General features: G+C 39.2%; 1 protein-coding gene across 8 annotated transcripts in view; it reads right to left on the bottom strand.

Annotated features, from left to right (window-relative positions):
• GAPVD1 (GTPase activating protein and VPS9 domains 1) overlaps positions 1-18,003 on the bottom strand; it is a 79,842-nt gene that overhangs the window by 3,906 nt on the left and 57,933 nt on the right. For 4 of the 8 annotated variants that reach the window (XM_026009303.2, XM_026009301.2, XM_026009299.2 and 1 more), the window contains 11 exons: positions 14,805-14,882; positions 14,308-14,678; positions 13,260-13,347; positions 12,219-12,299; positions 8,716-8,838; positions 7,000-7,129; positions 5,927-6,036; positions 5,473-5,632; positions 4,397-4,584; positions 3,506-3,719; positions 1,330-1,402 (listed from right to left, as the gene is read on the bottom strand). In XM_026009303.2, coding sequence (XP_025865088.1) covers positions 1,330-1,402; positions 3,506-3,719; positions 4,397-4,584; positions 5,473-5,632; positions 5,927-6,036; positions 7,000-7,129; positions 8,716-8,838; positions 12,219-12,299; positions 13,260-13,347; positions 14,308-14,678; positions 14,805-14,882 — 1,616 coding nt within the window. The remainder of the gene's footprint in view (positions 1-1,329; positions 1,403-3,505; positions 3,720-4,396; positions 4,585-5,472; positions 5,633-5,926; positions 6,037-6,999; positions 7,130-8,715; positions 8,839-12,218; positions 12,300-13,259; positions 13,348-14,307; positions 14,679-14,804; positions 14,883-18,003) is intronic. The other 4 variants (XM_026009305.2, XM_026009304.2, XM_026009302.2 and 1 more) reach the window with 1 other exon arrangement.

Below are 18,003 nucleotides of genomic sequence, written 5' to 3' on the forward strand. Positions count from 1 at the left end.
TTAAAGCTTAACTTTTGAACTTTTAAATAATTTGCTTCATATTTTTGAACAAAGCAACCCAGATATCAATTAACGGGGAAAAGGGCGTATGATTACACTCAACCTAGAATTCATAAAATTTTAAAAAATTATCTTTCTTAAGTAGCTAGAATGGAACTTCTCTATATGTAGTAGGTGATTCTAAAAGCAGAAACAAGCTACTTCTGAAAGAAAAAAATTTAAAAACATGTACAGGGCAGCCCCAGTGGCCCAGCAGTTTGGTGCTGCCTTCAGCCTGGGGCGTGATCCTGGAGACCCGGGATCGAGTCCCACATTGGGCTCCCTGCATGGAGCCTACTTCTCCCTCTGCCTGTGTCTCTGCCTCTCTCTCTCTCTCTCTGTGTCTGTCATGAATAAATAAATAAAATCTTTAAAAAAATAAAAATAAAAACATGTACATTTGTTGAAGTAGTACTAGAAATAAGAGATTCAAAAAATAAAAAGATAATTATCAATGTTTCATTAATGGGGACTTTAATAAAACCACCAGAACACTTACATATTTGAAATTTTCCTATTATTTTATAAAAATTGTATGACACTATTTCTCATGTAATTCTGTTATAGTCTGAGTACCAGACTGTATTTAGGGAATGGCTCTTGCCACTGTTATGCACACAGAGATAGTGTGTGTAAACAAGCAAATTAAGTAAACTGGAGATAATGAAATCCCCCACACAAAAAAAATTGTATGACACTACAAGGTAATTTTGATGTCACATTCAGATTTAATTTCCACCCCTGGAATAGTAGTTGTCACACTCTGTGGAGTGTGACCAAATGGGACTTTTCTGCAGCAACATCAATATAAGACATCCATAGACGGGTGCCTGGGTGGCTCAGTCAGCCAAGCGTCTGACTCTTGGTTTCCATTCAGGTCATGATCTCAGGGTTGTGGTTTCGAGCCCTGCATTGGTAGCTTGCTTAAGATTCTCTTTCTCCTTCTGACCCCCCTCCCTACCTCCCAATCACGAGCTCTCCCTGAAACAAACAAAACACATCCATGGAGAGCACTGCTATGGGAGGTGGGGCAGGCTACGGACGAAAAGCCCTGCCTGCACGTGGAGGGGCTCTAGGAGCCCTCAGTGCAGCCTCCTCCTCCTCAGCTCCCTAATGAGGTCCTGTTCCACGCCACGGAATTTTAATCCTAGGACCTTTGAGAACTTAGAATTACATCTAATGCAAATTGTGTCTTATAATTTATTATATTGTTTCCCTGAAAAATTGCTAACATCATACAGTATATTGAGCAACTATTATTACCACTTGTGCCACATAATCCTAGATTACCTCTGGTATCTGAAGAGCTCTGTGATTTGCAGTCACTACTTTAGACAATCTCTGAATATGCTCATGAAGAACCCTGAAAACACCCAAAAACACATATGTAAATACATATTTCAGAAAATAAGGCACAGAGTCATAATTGATTTTTTTCAAAACATTTTAAACAATTAGACATTTCAAGATACAGATTACAATTATGTTGAGAGTATCTCTTAGCTCTAAGTATTCCATCTTGTCAAAAAAGTCTCACACTTAGGATCTGCTTAGAAATGCTAAGTGTGCTGAGGGGAGACAAGGAGAGTGGGGAATTCCTTCTATCCTAGCTGAGGACAACATTCCAAGAGAGAAAGGAGAGGAGCTCTAGTCCAGAAGCCATCTGGACACACTAATTAGTAAAAGAGCAGGATCAAAAGCCAGAAACCAAAGATCACAGAAGCTTAGATAGATAAGGGACTCTGAGAATACTCAACATCTCTCTCATTTCATAGATGAAAATAATCAGGCTTAAAACAGAGAAGGATTTGCCTAAGGTCACATAGAGGTTAGGAGCAGGAGCTAAGCCCAGCTTTCCTAGCTTCTACTGTTCCTTCCAGAACACTGTGTTAACTGCCCACTCTACAAAGCCTACAGAAATGCCATAGAGGAGATGGTAGGAATAATCTGCTTCAAAGTTCTTCTTTGCAGTAAATACAGTCTGAATGTCTCTACTCCTTATCCCATTTTTTTCTGAAAAGAAAACAGGTCCCATTTGGTGAAGTAAGTACAGAAGCCTGGGTGTACCTCTGAGATTATGAACCAGTGGGAGAGTCAGGTTCGAATAATCTTAACCCATTCACAGAACACACATGTAATATCTTAGCATTTACATGAAAGAAACCTTCTATAGGGGGCACCTGGGTGGCTAGCGGTTTAGTGTCGCCTTCAGCCCAGAGTGTGATCCTAGAGACCCAGGATCAAGTCCCACATCGGGCTCCCTACATGGAGCCTGCTCCTCCCTCTGCCTGTGTCTTGTCTCTCTCTCTCTCTCTCTCTCTGTATCTCTCACAAATAAATAAAATCTTTAAAAAAAAGAAAAAGAAAAAGAAAAAGAAAAAAGAAACCTTCTATAAACCACTCATGACTCACCCTGAGGTCCTATCATACGGACACAGTAAGCCAGTCGTGTTACTGCTGGGGAGCACAGCAGCCACCTCAACATGCTTAGGGCAGAAACAAGGTTGTAAAGCAGTGCTCAAGAAAATGCAAAAAAGGAAAAATGAAAATACAAAATTATCCCTAGCCTTGTTACTCAAAATATAACCCTTGTTACCACTCTAGGTATTTTTTTCAGGATTAATTTTTTTTAGGATTACTTTTTAAAATCAGCTTTATTGAGACATAATTCATGCACCATACATTTCCAGATATTTTCTGATATTCAAATGTAGAGCTTTTCATTCCTAATAAATAGATAATGAACATACAGAAGTCAAGCACTGTGCCTGATACTGGGGGAGTGGTGAATAAAAGCATTATGTTCCTGCTCTCATGGAGACAATGATCCAGTGGAGAAGAGAAGCATCACCAGATGACCACATATAACGGTGATCAAGAAGGGGGTGATTCTGCCCCTCGAGGGACATCTGACAGTGTCTGGAGACATTCTGGTTCTCACAGCTGGTGGGGTACTACTGGCATCTCATGGGTCCAGACCAGGGATGCTGCTACACATCTCACAAGGCAAACAGCAGCCTCCCACACCAAAGAATTATCTGGTTCAAAATGTCAATAGCAGCAGGCTGAGGAATGACTCTACCAAATGTAAAACCACAACTGTGGCAAGTGCTAAAGAAAGGTACACAGGCCCAGGAGAATCCTGCCAGGGATGTGACCTAGTAGGAAAGGTCAAGGAGGCAGTGCTGCAGTCAAGATCTGAAAGGAGAGGAGAAAAGAGAACAGCTGACACAGAAGAGCAGCAGTGCCTTCCAAAAAGGCCATACCAACGGACACACCCTCTGGCCTAATTCCCCACTTCCCTGAAAACAGGGTGCTAGCCTGCTTTCTGATCCTGCAAAAAACCTAACACATGCTGCTGTTACTGGCACATACTAAGTCTCACACACAGCCTGTGTAAACCATGGGACTGGCTGATGGAGTCCTACGTGGTCAACACAGACGCAGTAAACATGGGAGTGCTCACTGGTCACGAAGTATGTCCCCATCCTGGTTAGGGTAGAAAGCAAGCTTGAAAATCCGATTCATCACACTCCGTTCAATGGCCAGCTGAGCATCCTGAAGCTGCTCCTCACTTGCATTCTGCCATATGACATCTTGGGCCATCGCACCATAAAGGAACTGCAGAAAATCTTCTACCTGAGCAGTTTTATCATCAGCTGCTGTGAGTTGCTGAAAGTCTCCAATGCAAAATAATAATTTTTTAAATACACTAGCTGAACAATTTTAAAAAGGAAATCATAGAAATCATTTTATTAACTAGTTATGTAGATATTACACTCTTAAAACCAAAAGTATCCGGGTATGGTTTATTTCAAGGGAATATGTGGCCAAATCGTTAAAATCAGGAGAAAGGTAAGAAATATGCAAAAGTTTAAGAGCAAGAGGTTTGTTATAAAAAAGACATGCTTTAAAAAAAATAAAAAATAAAAAATAAAAAATAAAAATAAAAATGACATGCTTTGACTAATGTACAGACTTGCTGAATCACTATACTATACACCAAAACTAATATAACACTGTACATTCAATTACAATGGAATTTTAAAAATAAATATAAAAAATGAAAGTAAAATTTTTTAATGATATACTTTATTTTTAAATATGAGAAAAAATTTGTGGATCCAAAACTTTAACCAATTTTCCCAATTTTGTATAAACTGTAGGTATTTGATCCACGATAAAAATGCAATTCACTGGTTTAACATCAAAGTTTAATTATTAAGACTCCATAAAACACCTGGGCACTTAAGGGACTACTTAGACATAAAGTCATCATACCAGCAAAACAAAAATTTCCAAATCTCCCCACTAATACTTAGTTGAAGAGATGTTTAACCTAAGGGTCTATAGTTACCATGAATGAATTCTCTAATTTTCTTTTCTTTGCTCTCAAGCAGCAATCTCACACAGACAGTGGTGAAGTATCGATTGGCCACCTCTTTGTCCCGTAAGACCCTCTGCAGTAGCCTTTCCAGGTGAGCCTGTGTGGTCTGCAGTCCTTGCCGACAGCGAGTGAGATAAGCAATATAGGGGGCCCTTTTCCTAGAAAGAAATAGCTTTGTAAGGATATCACATACATACAGTGCACACTTTACTGGCAACTAAGAGTCCTAATTTTTCTTTTAAAAAAATATGACCTCACAGACTTGGGTTTTATGAATTAGCCATGTCAGGCTGAGACAACTGTCTTGAGGACTGATTACACATGCTGCCAGCTCAAGAAACAGAACCATTCTGCACATTAGTACAGAGTAACACCTACTGGGCTGAACACTCAGCTACCTAAACTCACAAAATGTTACTAAGACCCTTGGCATTGTTGATCTATTTTATATCGGCCTACAGTCTCCATGCTGGTAGGACCTCATACTTTACAGGAAATTGATTGCTACAGAAGACTAAAATAACAACAAAATACAGGTTAATATACCAGTAGATCATTAAATATATCATTGGTTATTCGCTTATAGTCTAATTGTAACAATCATCAGAATGCCCATTCCCTAAGCCTTGGGGGCCTCTTTATCTCCCAAGAATCTCAATTCGTTCTTCTTCTGAACTGTTAGCATAGGGCTGGCAGCAAAGAGAGGGAAGCAATTTTTAGGCCTACTCCTGCTTCCGTACTCCAGGGAAGTAATTTTTCCAGTCACTCGCAAGAAAAGGAGAAGGATATTCTAGTTATCCTGGCCTCACCTCTGCTAACACTGCTTCTGTGCAAAGCTGAAGGAAACAACACTTCTCCGTTAGTGAGAGTTGCTCATTTACAACTACATTTCCAGATAAACACAAAAATGTGTTCCTCAGAAATCTACATCCAGGTAACATGGCCCAGCATGGGCCAGCATATAGTAAACCTAGATTCACTTGTGAAATAAAGACAGAGAAGATTCTTGTAGCCAGATGAAAAGTGAAGCAAGCTGAGGCAATTACCTGTAGTCCTCCGCAATAGAGGCCAGCAGTTTCCTACAAGTTCTGTTATCAAAGCGGCACACACAGCGCATTGTTTCTTGAAGTTGAGCCATTAAATTCTTATCTTGTAAATTAATTGCTTCAGCTATTTGAACTTTTAAGAAGCACACAATTTCATTGTCTAAACCAGAGGGAGAGAGGGGAGGGAGGAGGATTTGTTATTGTCAGGGATTTCCACTGTATGCCATCCCTCAGCCTCTGGGATGTTAGTTCTGTTCTACCACGGATCAGCAGAACTAAGCCGCATTGTCACTCTCAATTAGAGAACATTTTAATGAAGTATCAGGAATTGAAGTGCCCTTACCTGAGGCTCATACAAATACATTAATGGAACCAAGTGGAACTGCTATAAAGCTTACATAAGGTTGAATACAGGCAGTTTCACATGGCTCATCCTAAACCAGGAAAAACTTACCCTCCGGGTCTGTATGGTCCGGTAAACCATTCCTTGTTGAATGGGTTAGCACTGGGAAAGCAACAGAATCCGCAGAGCAAAGAGCAAGCCTCAGTTTCTTTTTTGCATCTCTGAAGAAGGAGTCAAAAGTACATTAATCTCTCTATGCAGATGCAGTCTGTTTATGAACACTCACTATATAAATCAAGATGCTACCTCAGGACCCAAATGTTTCAAGCGGTCATAAATAAAAGTATTTTTTTTTAAGATTTTATTTTTTATTCATGAGAGACACAGAGACATAGTCAGAGGCTCCACAGGGAGCCTGATGCAGGACTCGATCCTAGGACCCCAGGATCATTTGCCCTAAGCCAAAGGCAGATGTTCAACTACTGAGCCACCCGGGGATCCCAATAAGAGATAATTTTTAATTTACTGACACCTCAAAGGAACAGGCTTTCTAATTACCCAAGAAACAAGGCCACAGAAATGCTCTGGGCAGGGATCAATCTGCAAAGTCACCAGAATCAGTCCAACAACAAACTCTTTTGGACCCTGTAACATGTACTGAGTCCCACAATGGGCACTATGAGGAGAATGAGGAAAGGGTATTTATAGCAGGGTCAGCAGGGGCCACAGAGGTCACCAGAACCATCCCACCACCCAAACCAAGAATGCCTTCCACCACATCTCTTGGGAAAGGTTGATCCCACCACAGGACAAGCTCAACACTTGATAAGATCTTTCTATTGCTCTACTGCTTGAAACGGCAGCTTACTCTGCCACCCATTCAGTTTTCCCTGGCAGTTCTCACATGGCTAGGGAGCTTGGTGTGGGCAAAGGCCACCTGTGTCCTTTAAATACCTTACATGCCCCCTGTGAGCACAGGAGGTGGTTGTTTTTTCACCCCTGAATTAAAGCCTTTGATATATGGCATCCAGAGTGAAGCAGTCTTCTCAGGAAATAGAGTTTTGTTCTTATCTTTCTACTTTATACATTTACTCAGTGGCCCAAAAAAATCATTTGACATGAAGTGAACGCAGTGGTGATGAGAAGCCCAAACCCACAAATTCGAAATCTTATCAAAGAAATACCTGTATGAGAAAGCAGAATCCTGAGGGTGGGCCGCCTGGCTCGCAGAATCCGGGAGATCATCAGCCGAGATGTTCTGTAGTGTTTCCTCACGGGGAGAGTCATGTGCACTTTCACCGTCACCCATGACCTCTGCACAAACCCACCCCCCAAGAGAGGACAGAAGCAGATTAACTTGGAGGAGTCTAGCACTAGAAGGTGTTCAGAGCTACTCAACCATAAATTAGCACTGTGCTTTACCGTCAGAGTTCTTCAAAAAATAAAGAAAAAAAGTTCACTTAAACAAGATTGAGAGAGCAGTTGGTGAGAAGAGGACTTATATTTTGTATGCTAATCATAATCCAAGAAATGAAAGTCTGTGGCTTAACAGATAATGCTTTAATCAGAATCCCTGAACCACAGAACTAAGAGGGGCCTCAAAAATCATCTCACATAACACCTTCATTTTACAGGCATGGAATCCTACCCAATGAGAAAACAGCTTGCTATACGGTGCTCAGCTACCTGGTGGCGAAGGTGAAATGCGCACTCAGGACTCATCTCTTTCCTAGAGCTTTGCCCACTGCCCAACGATGAGCTGGGACCAACTCACAAAAGCAGCCACAACAGATCTGGGGCTCCTGCAGTTGTTTTTATGTTTTTAATTAACCAATTTAGAGAATATACTCATGTATAAAATCAAAAGGAATAAAAATTCATTAGTATAATAAAGATACTGTGCTTATGAGGGCAACTATCTTTATTAGGAGAGAACTTCAAATGCTTCAGAAAAAAAAGAAAAAATATGCAGAGAAAATGTAGCAAAATGTTAACAACAATGAATTCCAGGTAGAAGGAAAATGGACCTTAACTGTACTATCCTTTCAACTCTTCTGTCATTTTAAACTTTTTAAAATAGTAAATGTGGGGAAACTCTCCTCTACTCCTACTCGCTCTTAGGCTCCCTACTAAGTTCTCCTTGAGCTGATGTCCATTACCAGTTTGTCAGAGACTCTTCTAGGGACACTCTGGGCACATACAAGCATAAACACATGCATTTTACAATTTATGTCTCTATGTACTTTTCTTTCCTGTTACTTACCTTGGGGATTGTACCATATTTCTCTAACAGCTATTCAAAGTAACTATTAAAAAACTTTTTACTCAGATCACCTTTTTCAAAAAAAAAAAAAAAAAAAATCACCTTTTTCACTGGGACCAAAGTTAGTACACTTGACCTGTGAACAACACAGGTCTGAAATGTAAGGGTCCACTTATATGTGGATTTTTTCTTTTTCTTTCTTTTTTAAAAGATTTTATTTTTAAGTAATTTCTACACTCCACATGGAGCTCAAATTCACAACCCCATGATCAAGAATCACATGTTCTCCTGACTGGGCTGACCAGGCACTCCTATGTGGATTGTTTTCAATAAATATATACAGTACTGTGAATGCATTTTCTCTTATGATTTTCTTAACAATATTGTCTTTTCTCTAGCTTACTTTATTGTAGAACACAGTATGTAATACATAAAACATACAAATTATGTCTTAACTGTTTATGTTGTTAAGGTTTCTAGTCAACGGTAGGCTATCAGTCGTTAAGTTTTGGGGGAGTCGAAAGTCACATATTAATTTTTAGCTATGCAGGAGGTTGGTGCCTCTAACCCCCTTACCCCCCACATCCCTCACAGTGTTCAGAGTCAACTGTATTCAAATCTTTATCATGATTGTCACCTGCACTTTCATAGTTTGCCATTGCTCCTTCACTGGGGCTGGTTCGCTTAATGGCATTCCTGTATTTGTCCAGAATATCCTCAGCGACCTGAGCTTGTGCACTGAGTCTAGGGCTGGGATCATCTGTAGGGAAAAGGAAAGTGAGAGAATTAGCTCCCCTTGGTTGGTAGCAATTCTGATGTTAGTACGACACCAGTAGCATATTCCAAAAGGCGGATTAGGAGGTAAGACTTAAAAAGAGCACATATCTCAATGTTAAGAGGCACATGCAGCTGCCTGCTTATCCCATTTCTAAGTCTGAGAGCCTTACTGAAGCACAAATTGGGTGGATTAGCTCCACTTTCTCATCATTGTCAAAATTCTGCATGACAGTGTTGAGAAGTTCAGTGCAGACTACATGAATGATGGGTTTCTAAAGTGCTTCCACTCAAGTTACTGCTGTTATTAGCAAACATACTAACAGAACTTCCAACAATGCATCTTCATATACAGATTTTATATTCAGACATCTCCATGCTGAAGCAGGGGGAAAGTATCAAATTTAGAATTATGCCCTTTTAAAAAATAAAAAACTGCCTTCCTCCATCCTTCCTGTATGACTCTCTCTACACATTTGAAAACTTCAGCTATCAACACTGTCTTACTGAATGAATCTCACCACGACAGTGCAGCTGCCAGAAGAATGTACTTTTGTGCCCGCAATAGTGTCTGAGGCACTTCTAGAGAATCTAGCCACTGTTGGAAAGTGCTAGAATTGTACCCAGGGTACACGGAGAAAAAGCTTATCACCATCACAGATGCAGCATTGTTTACTGTCAGGACCATTATCCTGTCAGCAAAATCAGCACGTCAAAATGTGTTCCTGGCATCTAAGATGGCAGAGTCATCAATTAACAGTCATCAAGACAAAGAACTGCTACATATCTATGGAACAAAATAAAGTTCTATAGTGAAATGCAAACTCCTGAGATAGATCTAAACCAAGTAGGTAACCATAAATATCCACGTTCTAGTAGAATCCCATTTTTCAGAAAGTCTAAAAACACATTAAAAAAAATCACTAAGTTTTATATATATGTGTGTGTGTTAAGAGAAGCTAATAATAATAACAGCTATTATTTATTGAGCACTTACCACGTGCCAGGAACTGTGCTAAGCACTTTATATGAATGATCTCAATTAATCATTACAACAACCCTATAGGGAGGTACTTTTATTACCTCCATTTTATGGAAGAGGAAATCAGGTATAGGGAGCTCATGGCTCATGGGCTCTTCTGTTTCCATGGGAAAAAAAATTTAGTATCCATGTCCCTGTAAAATTGCAGTAAACTGTAGAGAAACAGGATTACCAAACTAATCTTTCTGCTATAATGGTATTTGAATGCACAAAAAGAGTCCTAATAAAATCTGATCTTCTTCAAAATGTAAACTGATAAAACTCTTATCATTACAAAATCTTTCTTTGGAGGGGAAATACTTTTTTGCTATTGGTTTTGAGTGCTGGCTTGAGCGTTCTGAAAAATGGACAATAAAATTTGGCAAACCATAGGGAAAGCCATAATGTTGCTTATAACATTTATTTCTATGCCATTCTTAAGAATTTCATCCCAGGAAAGTAATGGAAACAAATCAAATATGCTACATATAAGAAGCTGTGAGCAATATTTTCACAGTAAAAAACTGGATACAATTTAAGTATCCAAAAGCAAGAGAACATCCACAAAACTGTAAAATCATATGACAGATTATCTGTAAGTCAATACAAATTATTAAAACCAACTATGTCTGGGAGAAACTGGAGAGAGTTTACAAAATAACATTTAATAAAAGAAAAATACAAAACTACACAATACTCTGATCTAATCATTAAAAAGGCATGTACAAATATGGAAAGACTGGGAAAGAATATGAAAAAAAAAGACAGTTTGGGTGACTCATTATGGACAGACCATTAAGAAATTTACTTTCATAACCTTTAAAAGTTGATTTAATGATTAATCTTCAACAGGCCATTAATTAGGACTGGGCAGAAATTTCTACGCTAGCTGGCAAGCTAAATTGCATGAATCAAACACAAAGAAAATGAAATACTTTATGAAAAAAACTTATACTTAGCTTCTAGATTAGGCACCAAGAACCAAGAAAAATGTTTGCCTAAAGACACAAGCAAAACAATCTATAACTTCTCCAGTTATTAATTCAACATTTTCAAGACATAAGATTTCATTAAGAGTATTTCACTCCATAAACACTGGGGGTGGTCTAACATTAGGAACATGGAAAGAAAACATAAATATGTTTCTAACTCTTCTCAGACTGTAGACTCCTGAAGAATAGGGGCCATGTGATTTGGCTGAATACCCACAACACTTAGCACAGTGCCTGGCATGGGTCAGATGTTCAACAAGGATCTGCGGGTTGAGTAAGATAGGCTTGACCGCTCTCCACAGGGAACCCTGGCCTGGACACACAGCTTCTGCTTTTCAAAGCCCTTCATTCCAGGAGAGTCACTGCACCAGATAAAGCAGGGATGTATGCTAGAGACCGTGGAAATACATCCAGATACATGGAACCAGAGACCAGAATAACATGCATTAAAATGGGATTCTACCTGTACTACACTGAGCTCTTAAGGAGGATGTCCTTTGGAAACCTGTATCATCTTTTAATAAAAATCTTCATTTTAACTTAGTAGGATAACATACTTGAAAATCAAGATAAGAAAAAAAGAGGTGAGAAATTAATTTCTATTTAGATGCTCTACAGCCATCAGAAACAACACAAAGCTATCAAACTCAAGGCTGGGTCAATTAACACTACTGCTCGAACTCATTCCTTTTAGGGTGCTCACTCATAATGTGTCAAACAGAAGCTGCAAAAACACAAATACTGTGTAAGGTAAGAACCCAATCCCTAGTTGTATTTTCCTTGGGTCAGATAGCAATGTTAAAATGATTCAAGCTGCAAAAAACCGGTAAAGCTTATAAATTTATGATATTGTTTGAACACTTTATCACAAAAAAAGGAAATGATTAGGTAGAACAGAATTTCATTGTGATCCTGAATAATCAAGAACTATAGATGGGAATAAATTTAGAATTCTATGATCAACATTAGAGAAAGCTATTTGATCAATGATCCAAAGATGGGGCATGCATCACACTAAAACCATCATCACCTTTTCCTAAAAGGCCCTGTGTGGCATCGTCCCACTGGGATGTTGCACTGTAGGGTATGCCTGGAGGCTCAGCACCAGGGGCCTCATCATAAACAGAAGTTATGATAATGAGGATGAGGATGATGGTGGAGGTCTGCAGAAGAGCACACTGAAGTTCACTGCGGCCACCAACTGGAAGCCACAGAGCCATGAAGAACACACTCCCCACCGCACACACACAGACACACTCTGCTAAAAAGGCAGCGCTTATGGCGCCCAAGAAACAGTGCTATGAAATATGTGCTCTGGGAATGAAGGAGCCAGGAAGTCCACGGTCTACAAACCTGTGAGTGTTGAGAATCTGTCAGGCCCCACATCATCTTTGTCTTTTTCTTGTTTTTCTTTCTTTCTAAATGGTATAGGAGCTGGAAATTAAATAAAGTCAGTAGTGTGACACATAACATACTGCACTACTTGGAAGACAGCAGTCATTTTGGAGTATTAACTGGTGTGCCAACATTTCTAAGTGAAAGGAAGGTGAAAAGTTTAAAAGCTAAAAAATCCCGAGTGTCAACTGATAATCATTCTTAAAACAGCATTGAAGATTCTTAAAGAAGCTTTCAGAATCTGCTTTGGGGTCATCTGTTACAGGAAGAAATCCAAACCACTGCCTCTTAACCTCTGCTCGAAAACAACATTCAAAGCTCTGAGCCTCAATCTCTCCTCATCAAGGGGGCTTGAGTGCGGCTGAAAGCAGTGCTCCTCAGCTCCTGAGCGCCACGGTGCTGAGAAGAGGACTTCGGAAGAACTCCCTAGCCTTAATCCTGGATGATCTCTCCTTGCAGGAAGAGCCGCTTTTGCCAACTCAAATCTCAATATCTACTGCTACAATGCCAGCCTATTCACCAAAAAAAAAAAAAAGAGCAATTTTATACAACTGCCTTCCAAAATAAATTATTAATATTCAAATACAGATATTCTCAACAAACATAAACACAAAAAGTTTATTAAGTTTACTCCAGGAATGTAAAGGATGAATTCTCAATGTTTAATTACCAATAGCATCCCTTTTTCCTGCAGTAATTATCAGCAATACATATATCAAAAGTCCTATGTTTAACCTGAATTGTACATGATTTTTAAACATGACCTGCCTGACTTCCATTTATGAAACCACTACTACTCCCTGCAAAGAACAAGAACTTTCATTTCTAAAGGTCTGCCTTTAGCATTCACCTGAGTGAATCCATTTTCTACACCCTCAAAACAGCTAGAAACTCAGGCCCGGCAAGCCTCACAGAGGAGCTGACGTACTGGCTCTCTGAAAGAGATTTGGGGGCTTTGCTTCTTGTTGCTAATATAATTCTACGATTTTATAAAATTACCTTTGGGCATGGCAGAAACAAAACGTTTTCTCCACCAAGGTCTGTTCCTGTCTGATTTTTCATCATCGCTATCTTTGCGTTCTTCAGTCTGTAGAAAAAGTTTGATGCTTTATTTGGAGTTGGACAGCAGGATAAATTACTATGAAAAGGATTTCAGTTTGTCTGTGAAATACAAAAACCACTCTTGTTTGTCTTAAAAGCAAAACTATTCTTATTGCTGTATAGGCAAATTCTGAAACATGGAAGTGTACCTTTTAAGCACCAGACTTGATCGGCTTGAGAGCAAGTGCTATCTTACTACTGTTAGTAAATCAAAACCTTAATACAGAGCCTAGCATAGAGTAGGCACTCAATAAATACTTATGGAAGGAGTAAATGCAATGCACATGAAGTCTAGGGGGTTAGCAGAGATGACAACAGTAGTAGTAATAATAAAATTAAGAATGGGGTGTGTGCCAAATACTGAGCATAAGGATATTTATTTCATTTAAACTTCACAGTAGCCTTAGGAGATAAACACTACTATTAAGTCCTTTTTATAGATGAGAAATAAAGGGCTAAAAAGGGTTATCACCCTATCCTCCCCAAAGTTATATAGCCTACATGTGGCATAGTTGGGACTCAAACCCAGATCCAGGCAACTTCAAAGTGCATGTTTCGATCACCAATTATAATGAGTTGAGATCACATGTCAAACAGCCCATAGTTCCTTTACTAGCTTATCAAGTGACATTAGACAAATCACTTAATTTCTTATCTCAGAAGGGAACTGTGAAGTTTAAATGAAATTAGATACAAAACTGCTTGGAGAAAAGTTCAAAGTGTCATAAAAATGCAAAATATATTACTACAAAACCAAAACCGTACAAGTTTCCCAACTTGTGGACAAACTACACTGACAGATCATCTTTAATCATGACTACTGTCCATCCTTACTCTTAGATTTATATATACTGTGTTAACTTCAGATATTAAGAGAACCAGGCAGATAGAACACTAAAGCTGACCACAATTAGCAAAATTCTTCTAGATGGCCTGTGTCCCATACCTCTCCTCTTGAGGAGTCCTTACTCGGGGATGAAGATGATGAATGAGGTGCAGCCACCAAAGAAGTAGCACCAATGGCTGCAGCTGGAGGAAGTTCTCGCTCTTCGTTCCCTGGGCGACGGTTCCAGCTGGGATCACTCATAGGTCGCCGGGCAGATGATACTATATCAGAGCTCCTGCTGCGAACTAATCTCTCAGGGTAAGAATGCCTTTGCTTGAATGCCTCCATTTCAGCTGGAGTTAAAACATGGGAACCAAAGTTTGGCAACCTGGCCTCATTTCCTCCCACAGCTCCTTCCAGAATTGGGGGATCTGGTGGTGGATGTGATGGCCTGGCATAGTGAACCTTTGGCCTTACCACAGCAGAAGCCCCTAGAACACAGGAAAAAAAAAGTTAGCAACTGAGATACAACTGATCCAACAATGGCATAAACAAAGGGTTTTGGTTCTGTTCTTCTGCCCAGAGGAAGAGTCAAAAAGCTGACTTGACTAGTTTACCTTCATGTGAAGACAGTGGATCAAACATGGCAAGTAGAGACTCTGACTGAGAAGGAGGAGAGGTCAGCTGGTGGGCACCTAAAACAAACGGGCAAACTGTAAGACTAAATCAGAACTGTCATCAATAAGAGTTTCTACACAATGAAAAAGGTTCTAGCATTCTTCCACAGTTTTCTCCTTTTTTTAAAAAAAAGGTTTATGGGATCCCTGGGTGGCTCAGCAGTTTGGCGCCCGCCTTTGGCCCAGGGCGTGATCCTGGAGACCCGGGATCAAGTCCCACATCAGGCTCCCTGTGTGGAGCCTGCTTCTCCCTCTGCCTGTGTCTCTGCCTCTCTCTGTGTGTGTCTCTCATGAATAAATAAATAAAACCTTTAAAAAAAAATAAAGGTTTATTATTTGAGAAAGAGAGAGAGAGAGAGAGCACAGTGGGGAACAGGGAGGGGGAGACAGAATCTCAAGCAGATTCCCTGCTGAGCCCAGAGTCTGATGACATGGAGCTGAATCTCAGGACCCTGAGAACATGACCTGAGCAGAAATCAAGAGTCAGAAGAAGTTCAACCAACCCAGGCATTTCCACAGCTTTCCTTTTCTGATCAACAGAACTTGAGGGGTATAGCAGAAAAAAAGAGAACCTAATAAATACCATATTCTGATTACTTCAAATTTATGGTATGTTTTTATCTACATACAGGGATTTTAATGACATTTAAGTGGTCTAGCATCCACATGTTAATTACATTTAAGACCAAACTGTATTATAGTTAATGCAAAGAGTAGAGTCAATAGATGTAAATTATCAAAATTTTCAGAATGTCACAACTGCCCTTCCTTCCACCTATAAAAATAAGGGTAAAAACTAATATTAATAAGGGCAATATTACCTAGAAGGAGTATAAATAGACAGTTGTGAAATCTGAAATTCTTATACAGCTCTCAGAAAATGACAATAAATTGACAATAGATAAAAATGACAATAAATAAAAGTACTCCTTAAAAGCCCAGGTGGCTCAGCGGTTTAGTGCCGCCTTCAGCCCAGGGCGTGTGATTCTGGAGTCCTGGGATCGAGTCCCACGTTGGGCTCCCTGCATGGAGCCTGCTTCTCCCTCTGCCTGTGTCTCTGCCTCTCTCTCTCTGTGTGTCTCTCATGAGTAAATAGATAAAATCTTAAAAAAAAAAATAGTTTCTTTAAAAAAAAAAGTACTCCTTAAAAAAATGAATATTACATTATACCACAAAACAGACTTGAACTATTCTCAGCTACGGAGCTCATATGACTCTTCTAAGCATGTCTACACAACCAAAATCAGAAATATCAAAACAGATAAGTATGCAGAGGCTAAAACTTTCAAATATATAAAAGAAATTGTTCCCCTAGGGGTGCTTGGGTGGTTTAGCCCACCAAGTTGGTGAAGCATCCAACTCTTGATTTTGGCTCAGGTCATGATCTCAGGGCTGAGATCGAGCCCTGCTTAAGATTCTCTCTCTCCTTCTCCCTTTGCCTCTCCCCAGCCTCTCCACACACAACCCCACTAGGACTATCTCTCTAAAAACAATTTAAAAAATAAAAAATTAAAGTAACTCTAAACTTTTTGAGTCTGAGCTCTTTAATGCTAATGATGACTACTCTGATTTTATGGTTTTTGATTTTTCTTTTGTTCTAGGTTTTATATTTACCTTCCTCTATTAAAATTATAAAAATAGTATATTATTATGAAAGACAGCTTAGAATATCTGTTCTAAAATTTTGGTCTTGGGCAGCCCTGGTGGCTCAGCAGTTTAGTGTGGCCTTCAGCCCAGGGCCTGATCCTGGAGACCCGGGATTGAGTCCCACATCAGGCTCACTGCATGGAGCCTGCTTCTCCCTCTGCCTGTGTCTCTGCCTCTCTCTCTCTCTCTCTCAGGAATAAATAAATAAAATATTTTTTAAAAAATAAAATAAAATTTTGGTCTTGGGCAGCCCGGGTGGCTCAGCGGTTTAGCGCCGCCTTCAGCCCAGGGCCTGATCCTGGAGACCCAGGATCAAGTCCAACGTCGAGCTCCCTGCATGGAGTCTGCTTTTCCCTCTACCTGTGTCTCTGCCTCTCTCTATCTCTCTCATGAATAAATAAATAAAAATTAAAAAAAAAAAGAGAAGAAAAAAAGAAAGTGAGGTTGCATCTCCTTTAAAAAAATAAATAAAAGTTTGATCTTAGGGCACTTGTACATTCTTAAAAATTATTGCCCCAAAGAACCTATTTATGTTGGTTTTATCTATTGATATTTACCATATCATAAATTGAGCTGAAAACAAATATATATTTATATATTAACTCATTGAAACATATCTGTTAAATGGTAATACAAATAACCCATTTAAGTGAAAAAATAAGTATTTTCCAAAAAAGAATAGTAACATCTAGTAGATGACACTGTTTTACATTTTTTCAAATTCTCTTTAAGGTATGGCCTAATAGAATCCAGCTGGATTCTCATATGAACTTCTGCTTTCTATCTGTTGCAATACATATTTTGATTGAAGTATATAAAGCTGGCCTCACACAGATATGCAGTTGGACAAGGGAAGATATTTTAATAGCCTTCTCAAATAATTGTGGACATTCTTCTATGATAGGACACCAAATCTTGACTAGTAGTTATTTATAGGTTAGCTACAATCTGGAATCTGAAACCAGATCAATGAACTTTTTGTACTGTTACAATACAATTAATTGGTCTGTTTTCCAATATCATGCATCGATCACCAGGAAAATGCTGTCCAATTAGATATGCAGATCCTCCACATGTTGACACATTTCAATATATAATACCAAAAAATCACATTCTTAATACCGCCGATCTCAACAGAAAAGTCTTTAAATATCAGAAAGCTGTCAAGCTCATGAAGGTGCATACGAGTTTTCCAAAATTCTCATTTTTTTATCTGAAAGCCTGAGTTTTATCACTGACAACAAACTCCTCTGCCAGTTGTTTTCCTTGAAGTGATAGGCTCACTTTGTTAATTTTTAAGCAATGCCTGCCAAATACCCAAATATGAAGAACTACAGTTTGTCGTTCTTGCAAGTAAAAGTGTGTCATGAAAAACAAACAAGAGAAGAAACACCTAGTTAAGCTCACAACTCCAAAAACCATTTAAATGCTTTTCCTGACTACAGGAGAAATTTCCTATTTCTTCAGAATTTTAAACAGATGTGTGTATACT

Source organism: Vulpes vulpes, chromosome 2 (assembly GCF_048418805.1).
Source record: "Vulpes vulpes isolate BD-2025 chromosome 2, VulVul3, whole genome shotgun sequence".
NCBI classification, from domain to species: Eukaryota; Metazoa; Chordata; class Mammalia; order Carnivora; family Canidae; genus Vulpes; species Vulpes vulpes.